The sequence below is a fragment of the Callospermophilus lateralis genome, chromosome 2 (genome assembly GCF_048772815.1).
Source record: "Callospermophilus lateralis isolate mCalLat2 chromosome 2, mCalLat2.hap1, whole genome shotgun sequence".
Classification (NCBI taxonomy): domain Eukaryota; kingdom Metazoa; phylum Chordata; class Mammalia; order Rodentia; family Sciuridae; genus Callospermophilus; species Callospermophilus lateralis.
In genome coordinates this window covers 166,224,938-166,247,160 of record NC_135306.1, presented here as the reverse complement: position 1 = coordinate 166,247,160, position 22,223 = coordinate 166,224,938, and the positions used below count along the sequence as shown (strand labels likewise).

The window sequence follows — 22,223 nt, the reverse complement described above, 5'->3', positions numbered from 1 at the left end:
TTTAAATTGAAAACACTTGCAAAATTCTTCCCCAAATTAGTAACAATAAAAGGGGCTGAGGTTGTGGCTCAGTAGTAGAGCACTTGCCTGGCATGTGTGAAGCACTGGGTTCAATCCTCAGTACCACATAAAAATAAATAAAAGAAAGGCATTGTGTTCATCTACAACCAAAAAAAAAAAAAAAGAATTACACACACACACACACACACACACACATATACACATATTAAAAAGGTATTTAAAAGCCTAACTTTAAAATGGGATGTATAAATCATCTTATTAAATCGGTGTTAAAACATAATAATGGAAAAATATGCATTATACATTCAGTACTAGTTTCCATCATTAAAATGAAAAGCAATAATGAAAAAAATCTTTTTTCCTGTTTTAATTTCGGAAGACACTGTATGGTCTTCTATTCAAACTTATTTTTACAAGCTTTCACATAAATACACATATTCCATCCAAAAAATGATCTTTAATCAGAAGCTATACAAGTTGGTACATAGCATTTACTGAACAGAAGCTATTTTTAGAGTTACAATGGCTATTATGTGTACTAAAAGATCTTGGTTTCAGAAGACCCGCCTTCACTCAAGAGGGGCTCTTTCTTCACCTTCCGCCTCCAAGTTTTTCAATTCTTAGGCTGTGAACTGGGAAGGAGAGGTGCAGATAAAACTATGTCACCACGGAAGAATGAAACAGTCGCTCTGGGTATTAACTGACTTCAAGGTGTTGTCCTTAGAATAAAATATTTAGCCTTTTTTACCTTTTATATAAATCTTTCAAAAAATCAATTTGTTTTAAACAAAGTTACCATATCTTAATTAGTAATAAATCAGACTCCCTTAGAGAAAAGATGAATAGCTTTGAATTGTGAGGAGAATTTATCTGAAAGCCCTGGCAATAAGTCCCATGAAGCTTATTATGAAATTTTAAGTCTGAAAATGGTGCTATAATATTCTGTATCTCTTAAAACTTTCTCTAATAATAAGGAAGTACATGAGAAATGCAAGAGTGGAAAAGTTAATACAAAACTGAGAAATAAGCCAGGAGTGGTGGTGCATGCATATAATGCCACCTTCTAGGGAGGCTAAGGCTGAGGATCTTGAGTTCAAGGCCAGTTTGGGCAACACAGTAAGACTCTGTCTCAAAAAAAAGGGGGGAGGGCTGTGAAAATAGGAGAGTGCCGAGGAAGGAAAAAGAACATGATTGAAACTCAGGTCATCAAATGTAATGAAGAAACAACACACTATGCTTATGGTATCCATGTACAAATATGTAACAATGAATCTGAATCCCATCATTATGAATAACATAACTCACCAATAAAAATATGGAAAAAAGAAAATGAAAAAAACACATTATGCTACTTCTTTTCTAATCAGAGATTGCTCAATTCATGTCCTGGTTTTACTGTACCAAAAAACATTTTTCTTTATTAATGATATTACAGAGAACATTTGGTGGGGTATAAAAATTACAGTGGATGGGCTTTTGCTTATTTTTAAAACTATTATTAAAAAGAGTAAAAAAAAAAAAAAAAAGAATTGAGCAAGGGACATCCATCACAGTCTGTTACATATCTATCCATAGCTGGCTCACTCTGTCAAAGAGGAGTGAGGAGTGGAAGATGCATGCCATGAGTTAGAGATTCTCTTGCAGGGTGAGAAGTGCTCTCCAATGGTCAGAACCCACTTAAGAAGAACTGCCTGTTTGCCTAGCCAGCTCAAAAAAGCTGACCTATCTACAGAGGTGCTTTTCTTTCTCCCCAAATCAGCTTTGAATCTCAATGAAACATACAATGAGTCTCAAAGAGAATGAAAACACACAAACACCAAGAGAAATAAGAAATGCACAAAGGATTACAGCTGAGATTTAGTCAAAGAAATAAAGTAAGACAAACTTGTAAAATACATTATTCAATGCTACAGAACAAGAAGAAATCACTACACAAAGATGGTAGAGGTTTTAAATGATCGTGTTTGGCAAAATGCTTCATTCAATACTACCATTAAAATGTGTAAAACATTAAAGGACATGATAAATATGTTTTAAAAAAGAAATAATCTATACATTACCACTTGAATAAGAAAATATTTAGAAAGCAACACCACCAAGAACAGAAAGGGTAAGAAGTAAAGCAAACCCAAATCATTGTAACGATTGAAGAGTCATAGTGAACAGCAATATAGATACAGCGACATGATAGAAAATCAGGATATCCGGGTTGTATGTTTCATATCCCACACATAGGGATTCTAAAGTGAGGGTAGGAACTTAATACAATGGCACATACTTTGGCATCACTAAAACTGAACATTTAAAATGGACTAGAAAAAACATAACATGTTAACTACAATGCTTCATGGGAGATGGCAAAGAAAACCAGATGAATTTTTTTCTCTCATTTTTAAATCATTTGGACAGGTTATAACTTTGAAATCATGTAGAAAATAAATTGTTACTTATTTTAAAATTTCATTGAGTAGCAAAATCTTAAGAATTGGAAAATAAATATTTGAACACTTTAATTTTGAGTATATATATTCATAAACCTGGAAAGGCCAGGCAAATATACTTAGTACTAAAGATAAAATAAATAAAATTAGATAAGCAAATTTGCACAGCAAAAGTCAAACCCATTGTGTACAATAGATTATAACAAAACAAAACTTGTTTACAGAGGCATGCAGAGCTTTGAGGGCAACCAAATGGGTGATTATGTAGGGAGAAGTACCCAGTCAAGAGCTAGCTGATAATCAAGCTGAGGCATTCATCCTCCTTGGGCACATGACTGACATCAATTAAAATGTTTACTAAGAGCTCTGTGAAAATTATAAATACCTGTAAATATGAAGTGCAGTTGTTCTTCTATGTAGTTCTCTGGGCAATATTTGAATAACTCTTAAATTCCTACAATTAAATCAAAAGCTTCATTGGTTTTGTTTTGCTATTTCATTAAACAGGTTGGCAGCTCTTGAACTGTAAGTCCAGATTTTTCAATCTGGTGTCTTTGCCATTTGCTATTGCTGCTTGTTCTGGCTCAGTACTTGGATTCCCTAAGCAATGTTTATGAATTCATAGATAATCACTCATTTAAAAAATAAAATTAAGGGACTGGGGCTTTGGCTCAGCAGTTGTATACTTGCCTAGCATGTATGAGGCACTGGGTTCGATTCTCAGCACCACATATAAATAAATTTAAAAAAAGGTCTATCAACAACTAAAAAATAAAAATTAAAAATAATAATAATAATTTAAAAAGTGGATAAGGAAAGATTTGGATTCTATTAATAATATTTTGTGTTTTAAAAAAGAAAAGCAAAAATAGGATCTAATTGTCTTCAAATACCACATCTCAGAAAGTAGGTTCTCATTGCTGTCTCGATTATATCATGCACAAGGAAGGAAAAAGCAAACTTTGCATTTTAATACCTCAGTTACCAATTTCAATAAAATCTGTGAATTTAAAAAGTATTTAGTTGAGGCACCAGTGGTTAAAGAGTGAAGGTAGACTTCTTCAGCAGTTTCTTCAGAGGATAAAATTCTTGCATGAACATGATGAATTTCATCATCTAATTCTGGTTCTTTTTAAATTTCTTCTTGATTGTACCTCACAGCTATAAGATAAAGATTAAAATTTATGTACTAACCAAACCGGGCTTCTCAAAAATTTGCCCTAAAAAAAACAGATTTCTTAAAATCACATTATCATAAAATACTAACACTCTCTTATATGTGAAAAAAGATTTGCACTTAGGCTTATGGCAATATAAATCTGTTCATTATCATAAAAATAATGCTGTTGTAAGCAAATCTTGGTAAAAAATATATGGCCATGTCTCAAAGGAACTTTTTTTAACCACTGCTTTTTTAAAAATTTTTTAATTTGTTCTTTTTAAATATACATGACACTAAAGTATATTTTGGCATATTATATATACATAGACTTTAACAAATTCTAATTAGGATCTATTCTTATGGTTGTACATGATGCAGAGTTACCCTGGTCATGTGTTCAAATATAAGGACAGGAAATTTATGTTCCAGTTAATTCTACTGTCTTTCTATTCCCCTCTCCACTCCCTTCCCTTTGTTTGCCTTTGTCTAATCCAATGGACTTCTATTCTTCCCTTCCCTATTTTCCCTTGTTGTGGATTAGTGTCCACATATCAGAGAGAACATTTGGCCTTTCTTTTTTGGGACTGGCTTATTTCACTTAGAAAGAATTAAAGTTTTTACGTGGGGATGTGGCTCAGTGATAGAGTATTTGCCTAGCATGCATAAGGCCCTGGGTTCCATCCCCAACACTAAAAACGAATAAATAAGTCTAAGGAATAACGACAAATTTTTCTTTTTTTTTTTTTTTGCGAGGGAGGGGTATTGTAGATTGAACCCAGAGGCACTTTACCATTAAGCTATATCCCCCATCCTTTTTTTGTTTTGAAATAGGGTCTCACTGAATTGCTGAGGATGGCCTTGAACTTGTGATTCTCCTGCCCCAACCTCCCAAATCACTGGGATTAAAGGTATGCTTCAACTGCACCCAGCTCTTTTCTTTTTTGAGATGGAGTCTTGGTATGTTGCCCGATCTAGCTTCAAACTCCTAGACTCAAAAAATCCTCCTACCTCACTTTCTCTTCCAAATGACTGGAACAGGTAGAGCCACTGCACCTGTCTAAAATCAAATTTAATAATATATACCTAAGGGTACTATAAAATTTATGTTTCAGGAAAATTCATACATAAAACGCAAAATTACTAATACATACCACTTAGTTAGCTAAGCCAAAGCTATTTAACATCTAAAGAAATAAATAGAATGTCATAAATTAAATTTAGCCCCAATACTTTTTTTCTCCAATATTTTCTATTAACTATGAAGAATAATATTTGCAATTTTCTCAGAAGTAACATTCAGTCATAAATGCCCGGAACTGGAATTACTTAAGTCCATAAGTAATTTTAGGTTTCACAATTATTTTTTGGATAATATAAATTATAATAATTTGCTAGAAACCGTGAGATGTTGTTACCAGAGGCTGAAAGTCACCTGTAGAGTGACCCTGGGTCCTCGGGTATAATACCTATGATTAGGAAAATTGGCCTGACACAGAAACAAGTACAACAAGGCAGGGATGGTAATTAGAGCAAGTTTATTGCAAGGTGAGGTAAAGACAAGAGAAAGTGAGATACCCTAGAAAGAGGGGTGGGCAGACTGGCTAGGGACAGAAATGCACAGCAATGGTTAGGCTGTAAGCTTTTGTTAGGATATGGTGCAGTGGTGTGAAACCTTGGAGTGGCAGTAAGCACACTTCTTTAGGCTGGTTCCTTGTTCAGCTGCTGCCCATTAGGGGGAAGTCATATGCTGCACTGTGTAAAAATTGAGGGCAAAGGCCTATGTACTGGAGTACCTCTCTCTGGCCTAGCACCATAGGTGAAGTTTTTATAAAGGTCAGCTGTCTCTTGGAGCAGCTTGCAGGTGCATGCCCAATCCTAGGAACATGATGTGTGCTTATCAATCTACGGAGGAGTGTGACATGTCCTTTTGTGGAATATGGGGAAAGGGCATAGTCAATGGTACTATTCAGTGACTCTGAGTAGTCTTCCCATCTTCCTTAGATGGATTTCTTCTATAGCCCCCTCACACAAAAGGGGTGGAACAGGTATGAATTATGTCCTTATGGCATCACATGACAGCTATTAAGTCCTCTGGGTCAATCGTCAGTCAGGAGTCTTTTTACCGATGTCCCCTCTTGTTTCTCCTATTCCTGCTCATCATTAGCTAACTACCTATGCTAATGATATGTCTACATTAATATCCATTCATTATTCTCATGTCAAAAAATCATCAAAAGAAAGTTCTCTTTCAATTACTTTCCACTTTAACCCCAGTTCACCAACTAAAGAAGTTTACCAAGATAATACCAACCCTATCACTAGTCACAGAAGTCATCTATAAAAGGTTGTTTCAAACCATCTTTCTACATTGCCCACAATTTAAACAATAGAGATAGAAATTCTGCTCCATCTTTAAAGAAACAGAGGCTATTACTATATTGAGTAGTTTCTGTATGTATGTGTGCTTATAGGCAGTATATAAAGAACTTTTCTGAATTGCTATATTTAATTTTAAGATTGATGATTTAAGGGAAAGAAAGTCTATGGTATGTTTCAAACAGAATGAATGATTATTTTAAAATCCTTAAAATGAGGACTAATAATTTTTAAAAATGATTAATGTTAAGAGAAACAATGTAAAAATCATAAGGCTCTAGAGTGGATTGGCTCAACCTGCTTTTAACATGCATTCTTGTAACACAGAGGTAGGAAAGTCAAACACTGTTAATTCCCAGACTCCCTTATAGTGAGGGTTCCAGATACAATTGGTGCAATCAATCAGGAGCACTCACTTGAGGTTTTCCTCTGAACAGAGTTACATGGAGAGAGAAGCAGAACAGGAGGTATCCGTTTTCCCGGCACAGAGCATGGCAGAGGTCGTGTGGTTCTGGAGTTGGCAATTATTCACAATGTTCTAACCCAGCAAGTGGCTTCCTGATCTGGCAAGCAGCTTCTTGACTGTTCCAAAGGCAGCAGCTCCTTTGAAGGTACACTCTTGTGACGTAGTTTCTAGAAGTCCAGCCTAGGTTTGTATCTTCAGAAGATATCTGAGAATCTCCCAAAGATTCTGTGAGCTATCTACACTCCTTAATCAATACCCTCTGTTTAAAGATACAGAATAATCTTCTGAAGGAAGATCCCACTAACTACAACCAAGAATCTTGACAAAGACAGAATTTGGTATTAAAAATTTGGTAGTAAAAATTAAAAGTAAAGTGCAGAAAGTAAAAGCACCTTAAATATTGGGTTGGCACTGAGTTCATAGCTCAGTTGATTTGATCCCCAGCACCAAAAAAAAAAAAAAAAAAAAAAAAGTCAGAAGGTGGGGAATGGCATAGTTGAGGAAATAGGACTTTGGGCAATGAGACCTCCTGCCAACCAAGGTTAAGGTATCTGACAAAGTAGTGGTAGGACTTCAGAAGGTTATCATGTGCTGACTGCTTCTTGCCAAGCATCAAGATAAATGCAACTCAGGCTAAGATTCACAAGTCTGCAGATTCAAGGCAAGACAGCTTTGCTGCGGGAACTTCTCTCTGCCTACAATATCAATTGAGAAAGCCCCAAATCTATGTCTCTTTGAATTGAAAAAGTCAACTACTACTGCACTCCAACTGAAACCGTTATATCAGTAAAGGCTCTGAGGAAGCTGATAACCTTTTTCAAGAACCTTCTCTTAAGAATTTTCTGCCAGCCAGGTATGTGCCTATAATCCCAGCTAATCAGGAGGCTGAGGGAAGAGGATCATAAGTTTGAGTCCTGCCAGTGCAATCTACGGAGACCCTATGTCAAAATCAAAAATAAAAAAGGCCAAGGGTTAATTCAGTGGTAGAGTGTCCTTGGATTCAATCCCCAAGACTGAGAAAAAAAAAAAAAAATTCTGCCTAGTAATAGAAGCTATTCTCAGAGAAAAGATCAAATTAAGACTGCTGCCATCCCATCCAAGACTATAGTCTGAAAGGGCCTCAAGTAGGTATCATTTGTTTAAGACCGAAGGGATGGAAAGAGCACAGAAGCCAGCAAGTAAATAAAGAGATTCTTTCTTAAAAACCGTCTTTTAACTAAGTTAAAAATGTCTTTGATTGTGGTTACTCATGGAAATAACTGAAGGGGGAAAAAAAAACACAGAAACTTCTTAAGTTTGGGGAGAACTATTTGGCCAAAGAGTCAAAATAACAAATAACAACCAAACCTAGCTTGCAACAGCCTGTGGCTATTAATTATCTAAAACGATCCTGGCACCTCCAAGCCCATAATAGTAGGAAGTGAATTTCTAAGACCTTCCAGTTTCCAATTCCCATGCAGACATGTCCCTGAAAATTAATGGTCAATAAAAGCCTCCTATAGGGTAAAGCCAAGGACTTGAGGACATTAAATAAGGGACTTCCTCTCAGAAAAGTGAACTGGGGTTACCTGAAGGGCAAAATAAGGAATATATCCATGATCACAGCAGACATTACTATTTTTGCCAAGCAGCACTTTTTAATTGCTAGGGATCAGTGTCCGTTATATTTCCAATTCTTTCTTTTTCTAAAAGCTAGTTTGTTTGTTTGTTTGTTTGTTTGTTTTGCTATTTCCCTACACCTATGCATTATGTATGTGGTGCTTTGGGGGCAGTAAACTTGCCCTTCAGTTAGTAGGTGGTCATAACTCAAGGAGCCATAACCTAACCTGAAGAAAGGGAAAACATCCAGCTATGATGGTCTTAGAACCAATATGTAATGATGGAGTCGATTTCTGGTGGTTTCTCTTTGGGATGGGAGGAGTATTTTCTGTCTCAGAAAAAGAATATATAGAGAGACTTCAGTAGCTAGACTGATTCAGGTTAAAACTATAAGTTGTCTACCAAACACTTCCTCCTTCCTTCTTCTTAGTAAAACTCTAACTTTTAGATAGTCACATTACTGTGTGGACTTTTCAGCCTCCCCAGCTAGGTTTGGCTCTGTGACTTAGTTCTAGCCAATGAGATGTAAATTTAAGTGCTGCTGGTTGTAGAAAATTGCCTCAAGCTGATTCAACTGAGGAAAGTCTTTCCTTGCCCTTCCCCACAGACTCCAATAGCAATCTCAGTGAAAGCCGAGGTAGCTTGAGGATAAAAATCACACACTGAACCAATAAAAAAAAAAAAAAAAAAAAGAACTAAAAGATGAAAAAAAAAATCACACACTGAGGAACCACCTACTTCTAGGTTTCTTCTATGTAAGGGGTGGGAAATTCTATTTTGTTTAAAACACTATAATCTTTGGTTTTCTGTTATAAGTAATAGAACCTAATCTTAAATGATAAAGTATACAGAAAAAATAAAAATGAAAACTAACCTGAATTCATAGAAAAAAGCTATTCATTTTAAGAATTGTCAGCAGTTTTTGCTAAAAATAGGCAAAAGTTATCAGGAAACTCTGGAGAATAGTATGGTCTTTTCAGAATAATTTATAATATCAAAAAGACATTTATTGAAAGAAGGGATAATAAGCACCCATAAAAGAATATCTATCTTTATGAGTAAGTGAGAGGTATTTATTTTCAAAGCAATAGGCAGACCTTTCTCACTTAATAATAGTTTCATTAAATTCTGGCATGAGGCCACTTAAAAACTAAAGGAGAACAAGGGGAAGACAAGGGAGGTATGATGAATGTGTTTTCTTCCTAGTTATGGTAGATTTATTCTTAAATGTCTGTGTCCAAAAACATGTGTTCCTGTTTTAAAGATATCTTCCTTTATTCTGAATATGCTTTAAAATATTTATTGAGCGGAGAACAAGGAAAGGAGGTAAAAAGATGAAACAGATGTTAACAGGTTTCTTCCAAGTTCTGGTGGACTTCGGAACTTTAAATGTCTGTTCAAAAGAAATATGCTCTCATTTTAAACATATCTTCCTTTATTCTGAATATTCTTTTACTTACAGATTTAACAAGTCTTTTTAAAAATATGTTTACTGAATCATAGATTACAATTTAAAAACACATACTTTGGTAAGATCAATATAATTGATTAGAAAAAAATTATTAATAATGTTGAAATAAATCATTTCACCATAAATGTGGTTATCAAATTATACAGCATTTCAAAAATGCTGATGCATAAAATTTTTGAAGGACTTTCATTTTTCTGTGATGCAAATTTCTCAATTTCTACAAATATATAAAAACCATAAATCTTAAAGATCTAAAATTATATTCTATCTGTAATAAATGTGGATTGAAATTTATAGTGGTGTATTTTCCTAAAAAATAAACAAAATTACATACGTGGTTTCAACTCTCCAGTTGTTCCTGATGGAGCAATTCCTTGTTGTAATTTTTTCTGTTCCATCTGCTGAATGGCCTGTTGAATGGAAAAAGAAAATATTTAAAGTAAGAATTATTTGATTTTTTACATATATGTGACCTTTGACAAAGCATCAAAAACTAATTGAAAATTGTTTTCAAACTATAAAATTTAGATTAATATTGTACAAAGTAATTTTTTAAATACTAAAATTTAAAATACAATAGCTAATAGTACATTGAAAAAGGATCTTACAAAAACACAGGCTTTAACAAAGCACCTAACATCTATTTTTTGTTTTGTTTTGTTTTGGTTTTGGTATCAGGATTTGAACCCGGTAGCATTTAACCATTGAGCAACATCCCCAGGCCTTTTTTTAATTAATTAATTTACTTATTTAAATTAGGTATGACAGCAGAATGCATTTTGATTCATTGTACACAACTGTAGCACTTTTCATCTCTCTTGTTGTACGTGATGTAGCATCGCACCATATGTGCACTCCTATATGTACTAGAGTAATGATGTCCATCTCATTCCACCATCTTTTCTGCCCCCATTCCTCCTCCCCTCCCCTCCCTTCCCTTTGAGTGCTTGCCTCATATGCACAAGGCCCTGGGTTCAGTGGCCAGCACCACAAAAAAAAAAAAAAAAAGTTTAAGAGCCAGATATGGTGGCCCAGCCTTTTTTATTTTTATTCTTTTTATTTTGAGATAGGGTCTCACTAAGTTGCTTAGGGCCTAGATAAATTGCTCAGGCTGGCTTTGAACTTGCAACCCTCCTCCCTCCACCTCCCAATCTGCTGGCATTACAGGCATGGGCCACCATGCCCGCTTATTTTTGGTTTTGTTTTTGCTATTTTGCTGTGCTAGGTGGGGATCAAATCCAGGGCTTCATGCATGCCAAGCATGCACTCTACCACTGCACCACACTCCCAATCCCTAGCATTCATTCAAATGTCATAATCCTTTCACAAAATACCACCTGATGATATTCCTGCTTCTGAGCCTCAAGCTGATCATGCTGACGCTGCAGCTCTTCTTTTTGTTTCTGAAGTTCATCAGCCTTCTTCTTAAGTTCATCTTCTTGTAAAGCAATAATATTTTCATACTCTTTTAGTTCCTCCTCTGTGAAGAACTGCTGCTGATCCAATGTCTAAAAGAAAAAGAAAATGAGGAAAAAATAATCTTAGAAATAACCAAGTCTGATTCAGCTCTAAAATTTTATGATTAGTACAAAAATATATTTATAATATTACATATTTTGGGTAAAAAAATGGGAAATAAGAAAAATATACTTATGATTCATTTGAGCTCCAATTTGTCTAGAGCTGCCTAGTTTTATCAATGAAGAGTTCCATATCGTGGGAAACCCCTCAGTCCTGGGTAAACCAAGAACAGTTAGTCACCCTACCCTGTTTTCTGGACAATTAAAAACATAATTTAAATGACAATTTTTATTTTTATGTAAAAAACACAACATTCTTTCTTTGATTTATTTTGGTTGATATCTCCCAACTATTCTTTTGAAATTGTGTATATACACATTTATATAGTTATAAATTGGTATACTTTTCTAAATCAATGTGGCAAGATATATTGAGAAACTAAAAGTTTTCAGAAACCTTGAGAATAGTTCTATTCATGGGAATTAATCTCAGGGAAATCATCACAGTTTTCCCACAAATGTTTAATTAAATGGATAACTATAATACTATTTTTTATTATAGTAAAATATTAAATTTTGCTTAAAACATAAACCTGGAGGAATGGATATATAAATTATGCTGTAACTAAACAACCATATGTTAAGTAGTTATTTCTTTTGTGGGGGGTAGTACCAGGGATTGAACTCAGGGGCACTCAACCACTAAGCCACATCCTCAGTCCTATTTTTGTATTTTATTTAGAAATAGAGTCTCACCGAGTTACTTAGCATCTCCCTGTTGCTGAGGTTGGCTTTGAACTTCCAATCTTCCTGTCTCATCGTCCTGAGCTGTTAGAATTATAGGCATGCACCATCACACCCAGCCCAACTAGTTGTTTCTTAAATCATGTTTTTGGAAAATCACAATGAAAAATGTTCATGAAGTATTATCAAATAAAAAGCAGTACTTCATGAACATATAGTCATTTATATAACAAAAACATTTTTAAAAATACATAAATGTTTCAAGAGCTATATAATGTTTTGAACAACTAATAATAATAGAAAAAAAGAAATTCTTTAAATAAAAAAATACATAAATGTGAATATATGTGTATCTATAAATTAAGAATAGCATAATACACTGTTTACATATATGCTACATATACATGAGCTGTGTACTATTCCAAATTGGCATAATAGAATGCATAATTTAAATGTTTACATTTAAATGACAGAATTACTAGTAACTTCTAATTTATTCTTTAAATGTATCTATATTTTTAAATTTTAATAATGTATATCATTTTATATTTAGTAAGAAGTATGTTTATAAAGACTTCTAATTATTTTTAATGTGCTAATACATAACAGATCCATTACTACAAGCTTTCCAAGAATCAGGTTCATTATTTTATAGTGACATTTTATACAAAAAAAACAAGACAGCAAGACTATACATGCAAACACAACAAGGAACAAAAGTTAAAAGTTGAATAAACTGATGCAGACTTTCTTGAACCATACTTTCTATTTAAAGTAGATTCTATTACCTCCCAGCTATCTGGCTCCAAGAATTCTTTTTTTTCTGTAGCTTTCAAAAATTCTTCCAGAGTCACCAGTCGGTCTTTGTTAGTATCAACCTGATTAAAGAAAAACATATGTATAATATAAAATAAATATTTCTATATTATTTCATCTTTCTTTTATTATTAGAAGTAACTATCTTCTAAAGGAGGCTACTACATAATATATAAAAATTAGGACTGCCCTAACCTCCACAGAAAACAGAAAAAAAAAAAAAAAAAAACACTCAATATTATAACAGAATTAGGAAATAAATACCTTTCAATCCTGTATGAATGAAACTTTAAAATACAAGATATCTATATACCCAAAGATCAAAACATTTGAGTTAGCTAATCTGACTGGTTAAGTGCTACTGTCTTCTTCTGTCACCAAATACCTATAATCCTCCTAAAAATCAAATGCTTGGGCAAGAAAAATCACCATTCCAAATGAGTATTGTTTTAGCCATGTGTAAAAGAGTTTAATTAAAGTAGTCCCTATTGTGTGTTGTATGCATATATGAATATATAACAGCAAATCCATCATAATGTACAACTATAAGGTACAAATTTTTAAAATGTAGGAAAAAGTACTCATAACATTTTTTCTTAAAAAGAAACAACTAACTAAATTAAAACTAAAGTTGACTATTTCTCCAAATTCTCTTAATGACTGATACAGACTGGCAAATTCAGTTACAAAGGTTAACTTTATAATAGTCAAGGAAATTCATTTGATATTTGAGGTACTTCCAAGAAACAAAGATCCCAATTCATCATTAACAGCTCATATATTCAGGTGACAATCACTGAAGTCAAACAGTGGGCTTTAGTAATCCTGCATCATATTATGCCCATATCACAAGTTTTTTTCTTGGAAGGAGGAGGGGCAGGACAAGCACCACAAAAAAGGGCAAATATTTCATTAGGAGGGTCATGGAGGTCTTTCTAAAGAATGAACATTTGAGCACACTTGAGAATAAATCTGGTAAAAGTGAGCCCAGGAGATGATCTAGGCAAAATGTTCCAGGAAGAAGAAACTTCTAAGTTCATATGCCTTAAAATGAGAATAACCTTGGTGAGAGGTAAACACCAAGAAGACCAATGTAGACAGAGTAGAGTGTGACAAAGTCTCGAGACATGGGATCAGAGAGCAAGGCAAGGGTGAGTGAAATCATGCCATGACCATTACAACATGAGACAGGACTCATCTTCTAAGTGAAACAGCAAGCCACTGAAGTATTCTGAGTAAGAGAACACTATGACCTGACTTATGCTTTTCTTTTTTTTCTCCCCTTTGTGGTACTGGGGATGCAACCAGGGCCTAGTGCAGTACTCTGTCACTGAGTTACATTCCAAACTCTAATTTATTAATCTCCTAATTTATTAAGAGATTACTCTGCCATCTGTACTGCTGTGTGGGTAAGTGATTGCAGGTAAGATGCAGAAGCTGAGATACCAGCCAGAAGATTGCCTTTTTTTTTTTTTTTTTTTAAGAAATACTTGGAATTGAACCCAGAATCTCACACAGTACTCTATCAACTGAGCTACATCCCAGCACCAGTCAAGAGAGTATACGCGGGACAAAGTGGTCAAATTCCAGATTTATTCAAAAGGGAGATCAATGAAGACTAGCTGTAGGATATGAAGAAAGAGAAATTAAGAATGACTTAGCTTGAACAACCAGATAAATCATAATTCATTCACTGAAATGAATAAGGTTGAGGGAGGAACAGGCCTGGTTATGGTGAAGAAGTACATTAAACATGAAATGGGAAAGGTCAAACAGATATAAGCCTGGAGAACAGAAAAAGGAAAAACTGGTGATTAATAATTTTGAATTCACCAGGGCATACACAGAGACACAGGACTCCATTTATCACCTAAGGAAAGAGAAGATAGAAAGGAGAACACAGCTCAGGGCACTGCAACATTTAAAACTTGGGAAGAAGAGGGACAGACAGCAAGGAAAATTGAGAAGAAAGAGCAAGTGAGTTATAAGGAGGTGTGGTTCCCCAAAGGCCAAGGGTTATGGTTTGGATACAAGGTACCCCCTAAAAGCTCAATGCAGGAGTACTCATAGGTAAAATGATTTGATTTTGAAAGCTGTAATCTATTCAGTCCATGCTAGTTTGAATGGACTGACTGGGTGGTAATTGTAGGCAGGTGGGGCATGGCTGGAGTAGGTTACTGGGGGCTTTTCCAGAAAGATGCAGCTTCCCTGTGGTTCCTTTTCCCTCCTCTCTGCTTCCTTCCTGACCCCACCATGAGCTGAGCCATTTTCCTTCATTAGGCCCTTCCTCGATGATGTTCTGCCTCACCTTAGGCCCAGAGCAATGGAGCCAGTCATCTATGGACTGAGACCTCTGAAACCCAAATAAACTTTTCTTCCTCTAAGTTGTTCTTGTCAGGTATTTTGGTCACAGTGACACAAAGCTGACTAAAACACCAGGTAAAGAAAGCATTTCAAGAAAGAATGAAGCATCAACTGTATCAAATACAAGAGTCGAGTAAGATGAGACAACTGAATTGGTCATCTGACAAGAGAAATTTCATTGGAGTGGTGAAGGCTACAGCACAGATTGTGAAGAAAACAAAAGGTGAGGAATAACAGAAACAGGAAGAGTAAACAACTATACAGAATAATTTGCCGTGAAGGAAAGAATGGAAATGCAGCAATAAGTTCAAGTATGGGGGGCTGGGGATGTGGCTCAAGCGGTAGCATGCTGGCCTGGCATGCGTGCGGCCCGGGTTCGATCCTCAGCACCACATACAAACAAAGATGTCGTGTTCGACGAAAACTAAAAAATAAATATTAAAAACTTCTCTCTCTCTCTCTCTCTCTCTCTCTCTCTCTCTCTCTCTCTTTCTCTCTCTTAAAAAAAAAAAAAAGTTCAAGTATGGTTTTGTTTTTAAGGTGAAAAATACTAGGTCATATTTTTCTCCTAATGAGAATGATATAATAGAGTAGGAAAAACTATGCAAGAGCAAAAGGAGGATAACAGCAAGAACAAAGTCCTTCAAGAGGAGATACTGAATGGGACCTCGTGCACAGGTAGAGAAGGCCTTCCATAGGAACAGCAGGAGTTTATCTACAATGGGGTCCAGAGGTACATGTCTTTAATCCCAGAGACTAAGGAGGCTGAGGCAAGAAAATCAAAAGTTTGAGGCCAGCCTCAGCAACTTAGTGAGACCCTGTATCAAGATAAATAAGAAGTAGTTCAGTGGTAAAGCACCCCTGGGTTCAATTCCCACTACCAAAAAAGAAAAACAAAAGTTTATCTACAATTAACAGAAGACAAGACAAAATAAATTATACAGATGCAAATTGGATGATAGATTTGATAGGGGAAAGATGAAGAAATTCTCTTGATTGCTTTTATTTTCTCAGTAAAATGAGAGGAGTGGGAGGGGAGAAGGAGGAAAGGGAAGTGTCTTTGAAGGTATAAGGAGAGGGAAGAATATGTGAAACTGTGAGACTCTGATTATGGGGAAGTGGATGTTCAGGGGAAATATACAACTGCCAGCAGAGGGCCTGCTAGCAATCTGTGCTTGGAAGACTGAAGTTAATATGTTTCCATATTAATCTCCAGCCACGGTCCACTATCCCAATATGGTAGAAAAAAACAGGGCTATGAACTTAGTAGTTATTACAAGTGATGTACTTAGGCAATCATTATTCTATTTGCAAAGGGCCTCATCCACCATCTATTTAATAAGAAGCATGCATCCTGGTCTGGACACCTAATTTGGAGGGGGAAGAAACTCACTGAACAGGCAAATTTAAAATATCTAGTTGGAGCCGGGGTTGTGGTTCAGTGGTAAAATGCTTGCCTGGCACATGTAAGGCACTGGGTTAGATTCTTAACACCATGTAAAAAATGAATAAAGTAAAGGTATTGTGTCCATCTATAACTAAAAATATATTTTTAAAAAATATGGCTAGTTGCTTTGAAAGGACAGAAATTAAAATTTTAAGACCCTGGTTGGTTTGGGCTATTGTTCCCAGCTATTGCTCCCTCCTGTAATAGGATTATACACCTCCGCCCAATGGCACATGACTTGCTGAACCATCCTGTAAGAGGTAATACATCCAGTTCTCACTGACTGGGGACTTGACCCAGACATGCTTCAGTCAAGGGGCTATAATAAGTAAATGTGAGGTGTATCCTAGATGAACATAAGTCTTAAGTAATACAGAGTTTGACTTGGAGTTTCTTATGATCCAGATAAGACCCAGATAGAGACCATTCCTGCAGCTTAGAAATGACAAGACATGTAGAGCCAAGCCTAGCTGGGCCAGACTTGGCCAAGCCAGCCTAACCCTGCCATACCTATCTGACATTAACCTTTAAAGCTTATATAATATTAACAAGAATTAAATATTTATTATTGCAAGTCATTAATGTGTTGGTATTTTGTGATTTTTCTTAGTATAGGTTGAGTATTCCTCATTCAAAATGCTTGGGATCAGAAGTGTTTGGGATATTGGATTTCTTTGAATTTTGGAATATTTGCACATACATAATGAAATATCTTGGGGATGGGACCCAAGCCTAAACATGAAATTCATTTATGTCTCATATACACCTTATACACAGCCTGAAGGTAATTTTATACAATTTTGCAAATAATTTGGTACAAGAAACAAAGTTTCATGGTATGAAATTCCCATTTATGGAATCTTATCAGTGCTCAAAAAGTTTTGAATTCTGAAGCATTCTTTATTTTGGATTTTTGAATTGAGGATGGTCAACCTGTAAAAGCTAATGTAGGTTTTTAAAATGCCAAATGTTGAGCTTCATTGTTTCATATTACTGAAAAAAGAAAAGAAAAAAAAAAGATTTTATAGTTCATATGCAATAGCATCTTAATCTTTTAAAAATAGTTTCAAATTATGTTATTTAAACTTAGGGAATCTAGCATAATATTCTGAAAAAAATGCAAAATCCAATTAAATACCTACTTTCTATCTTTACTTTTTCATTTTATGGGAATATTTATTGCAAAAACTTGAATAATCCAAAGAAACAACATATACTCTTAAACTTTTAAAACATACCTCACTCATTACATGTTCCCTCATTCTAAGTCTTTCTTCCTCCATTTCTACCATATCATCCTCTTCATTTTGGGCATCATATACTTTCTCCAACTAAAAATAAAATTTAAAGGCCAACATGAAAGAAGAGAAGATTTAAAAAAAAAAAAAAAAAGCAAGAACACTGAGTACTTAATAAACTCATTTACCTCTTTAGTAAATAGGGCTTCTAATTCTTGTTCATCCAGGAACCCATCATTATTGACATCTAAAGTTTAAAAGTTACAGAAGCAGAAATGGATTTTAATCCCTTGGAAAATAAGTACTTAAAATACAATTACTGAACACATGGCTTGCAAAAGCAGTAGAGAGATGAAACAACAATATACTGCAGAGAAGGGCATCTTCTTTTTCGTGCAGCTTCAGATAACAATTCAATGTTTATAATTCATCATTTTCATAAAAATATAACCATTTTTTTCCAACAAGATAAAATAAAGCAATATGCTGTAAAAGTAAATTTTAACATTATAGTATAAAGTCTGTTAGATATAAGCTAGCTAGCCACAGAATTACCTTCGGTTTACAAAGAATCTTGCAAAAAGTCATACAATGACTCAATAATAAAAACAGGTAGAAAGATGGCTTCTTATCTAAAATATTTTATTCTGCTTACCAGTAAAAATGACCATAATATTAACCTAGAGAGATAACTAAGTATTTACTATATATAAGACTCAATAGCAGACCATGGCGGAAATCAATGAAGAGTAAAGCAAGTATAATCTTTTCAAATAGCAAATATAAAGAGCAATATTTGTATCAAATCTGTTACCATGTAGCTTGAAAAATGTCTTGGGGTCGAAGTCATTAGGATCCAATCCATCAGTCTCTTCCCATACCTCTTTTAGTTGATCTTTGCTTCCCTGTGAACCAATTTTAAGAAATTGCTTGAATCAAAAATGTAATCTATGTGCATAGATTTAAAATAAAATATAAGTTTGAGGAATTTTGCAGAATTGAGAGTCAAGATTTAAGTACTAACAACTTATGATAAAATTCTGCCATCTGATAATAAAGAATAATCTTCATCAAAATATGGTTTCATGGGCTGCAGTAGTAACTCAGGCACTGGGTTCAATCTTAAGTACTACATAAAGATAAATAAATAAACTAAATGTGTTGTTTAGTTTATATTATATATATATATACACATTAAAAATAAACAAATAGCCTGCCTTAATCCCAACTGCTCAGGAGGCTGAGGCAGGAAGATGGTGAGTTCAAAGCCAGCCTCAGCAAAAGCAGGGTGGTAAGAAACTCATTGAGATCCTGTCTCTAAATAAAATACAAAATATGACTGGGGATGTGGCTCAGTGGACGGGTGTCCCTGACTTCAATCCCTGGTACCCAATAAATAAATAAACAAATAAATATGGTTTCATAAAGTCACAATTCTTACTGGATGATTAACTTTTGGATGATTTTCATGCTTTTTCTTCATTTCTTCAAATTTAGATTCTTCTTCTTTTCTCTTTTCCTCATTCAGTGTTTTTAAATATTCTCTCCGTTCATGTTCCTTCATCATTTCATATTTTTTAAATTCTTCATGCCGAGTCTTGTCATAGTGTTCCAGATCACTTGTTGCCTTAAAAAAATAAAGAAATGTATTTGAAAAGTATAAACAAAGCCATTCTTAAATATAGCACACTAACAGAAGGTAGTATAGGAGAGCAAAAAATGACTGGACTACTCTTTTTAAATTCTACCATTTTACTGGAGTCGGTATTATTACCAGGGAATGTAAGTGTTCAAAGAAACTAAGAATTCAAATCTAGCTTCAATTCTAGAAAATTCTCATAAGCAAGAAATATTTGTTGATTTTTTTAAAAAAATGGAATGGACTGTATCAATCTGTACGGTATAGAAAACTAGAATGGTTTCTAACCATTTCACTAAATCTAATACTGCCAGACTAGAACATCTAGTTTGGTAACTCTTTTATACATGAGAGGTCTATAAATTCTCATCTAAAATCCCTTAGGCCAGATGTGTTTTATAATTTTCCAAGTTTTAGACAGGGAATATGACACATATACCACATTATAAGACATCCTGCAATGTCTGTAATCAAAAATATTAGTATTTCTTTAACAAAAGTCTATAAATAGACTAAATAAAAAACTTCAAATAACATTACTATAATTGGTTAGTTCAAGCCAGGTTTCAGTTTTTATAGGTTTTTGAATTTTGAAATTGTGGATAAGTGATTATAAACCTGCATGTCCACATTAATACCTGCAATAATCAAGATTAAGCTACCTCCCTTTAAAGTTAGATATTTTAGCAAGTATATAAACGTTTTATTTCATTGGCACAGTGGTGCATGCCTGTAATCCCAACAACGTAGGAGGCTAGGCAGGAGGATTGCAAGTTTAAAGCTAGCCTCAGCAAATTAGCGAGACCCTAAGTAACTTAGTGAGACCCTGTCTCAAAAACTAAAAAGAGCTGGAGATGTAGCTCAGATGGCCCTGGGTTCAATCCCCAATACCAAAAAAAAAAAAAAAAAAAAGCTTTATTTCTGCTTCATTGGGTTTATTTGCCAAATTACAAAACCTCAAATGTACAATAAGAACAATGCTTTTCGGAATTATTCTCACCGCTTTGATTAGCATATCTAAATCTGTGGATTCAAACTTGTCAGGATTCATATGGTTTAGATGATCAAATTGTTTTAGAAGAGCTTGGTGGTCCATGCCTATATCTGAAAGAAAATGAGAAAACTGTAAATGATCCATTACCAGTTGCTAGGAACATTAACATAAATGATATAAGAAAAATACATTCACATTTATTATTACAGGATTTTATAAGAAAATTTCAAAGTTTCAGAATAAGGGCTCGTATCCAGTTTTAGAATATTACACATATTATTATTCTAGACAAAGCTAATGAATCTAAATAGGATACAATTTAATATGCATATTTTAAAGTTCTATGTAGAAAGCCTATTGACTATCAGCATAATTAACAGCAAAAACCTTTTTGATTATTTTGAAACTATCAGATATACCTTATTTAAAATCAGGTAAACTCTAGTATAATACCCTCAAAGATCTAAGTAGCATTTCTGAAGAGAATTGTGGAGCAATAAAAATTTAATTTAAGTAAATTCATTCGAATTATGACATTTTTAAAGAAACAACAAATGTATTCTTTGAAAGAAATTTTTAAAGACAAGTTTCAAAATGAACTGGTAAAGTGACTCTGGCTTATTTCAATTGTATAACTGATTGGGTCATGTATTGAAGTTGGAAATCAGGGTTTTCACTTAGGAAGAAGGAATATACAAACACGAAAAAAGTATGTGAAACGGATAGGAATTAGTACTATGTGTGAACTCAGGATTTCTAAAATATGTACATGCAACATGTATATTGCATTTGTTTCACATGTATATGTATGCATGGAGACATGTATATATTTCCTACATCTGATGAAAGTATAATAAAAATACATTCCAGTAACAAGGAAAATACTATTGCTGGCCTTTGATCTATAATATTATTCCCCTTAAAAGAACCAGGGCACCAGACACAGCAGTGCACTCCTGTAATTCCAGCAGCTTGGAAAGCTAAGACATGAGGATCAAAAGTTCAAGGCTAGCCTAGGCAACTTAGCAAGACCCTGTCTCAAAATTTAATTTAAAAAAAGGGGGGTGGGGGGGTGGGATGGGGTGTAGTTCCATGAAGGAGTGCCCCTGGATTCAATTCCCAGTAGTGGAGGTAGGGAGGAAAACAGGGCTCCTCAGAGAAATGGCTGATTTAGGGCTTAGAAAAGGGTAAGTAAAAGATAAACCTGGAACATATTGTTATGTCAGAAAGTAAAGATGTAGTTCAGTCAAGCTGTCACTGAATCTCTAGTATGGCACTGTATTAGGAGTTTTACTCATAAGGAAGAAATTTGTTAAAGGACTTATCCCTAAAAAAATATAGCCAGACAGTGAAATATGAAAAGATGCCTAACCTCACTCAAAATAAGAGAAATACACACTTAAACTACACTATTAAACCATATAACAGGAGCTTGGGTTATGGCTCAGCGGTAGAGTGCTCACCTTGCATGTGTGAGGCCCTGGGTTCGATCCTCAGCACCACATTAAAAAAATAAATAAAATAAAGATATTGTGTCCATCTACAACTAAATAAAAAATAAAATAAAATAAACCATCTAACGGAACTGCAAAATTCAGAATTATTGCTAGTGGGTATACATACTGGCTCAACTTCCATGGAGGTAATAGTAGGAACAGCTATCAAAATTATAAACATACATATCTTTTTATTTAGCTATTTCACTGTGGGAAAATTATCCTACAGATATCTTATATGGAACATACAAGATTAATCACTAGAAATAACCCACATGTCCATCAATAGGGACCTCGTGCCAGGTGTGATGGTCCATACCTATAATCCCACCACTCAGAAGGCTGAGGCTGGGCAATTCAGTGAGACTCTTTCTCAACATAAAAAAAAAAAAAAAAAGCAAGGCTAAGGATGTAGCCCAGCATGCATGA

The 22,223-nt window shown here is 34.5% G+C and overlaps 1 protein-coding gene and 1 long non-coding RNA gene across 3 annotated transcripts in view; both read right to left on the bottom strand.

Annotated features, from left to right (window-relative positions):
* Positions 1-458: 458 nt before the first annotated feature.
* On the bottom strand, positions 459-7,963 carry LOC143392820 (uncharacterized). Its single transcript, XR_013090414.2, has 2 exons — positions 6,417-7,963; positions 459-3,623 (listed from the first exon to the last, which is right to left on the bottom strand). It is a non-coding gene; the product is annotated as an uncharacterized LOC143392820 (long non-coding RNA).
* Nucb2 (nucleobindin 2) overlaps positions 7,964-22,223 on the bottom strand; it is a 38,520-nt gene continuing 24,260 nt past the window's right edge. For both annotated transcript variants that reach the window (XM_076846957.2, XM_076846958.2), the window contains 9 exons: positions 20,305-20,408; positions 19,107-19,292; positions 18,480-18,570; positions 17,854-17,912; positions 17,666-17,758; positions 12,589-12,678; positions 10,874-11,044; positions 9,871-9,946; positions 7,964-9,458 (listed from right to left, as the gene is read on the bottom strand). In XM_076846957.2, the coding sequence (XP_076703072.1) occupies positions 9,451-9,458; positions 9,871-9,946; positions 10,874-11,044; positions 12,589-12,678; positions 17,666-17,758; positions 17,854-17,912; positions 18,480-18,570; positions 19,107-19,292; positions 20,305-20,408 (878 nt within the window). In that variant the 3' untranslated portion in view covers positions 7,964-9,450. The remainder of the gene's footprint in view (positions 9,459-9,870; positions 9,947-10,873; positions 11,045-12,588; positions 12,679-17,665; positions 17,759-17,853; positions 17,913-18,479; positions 18,571-19,106; positions 19,293-20,304; positions 20,409-22,223) is intronic.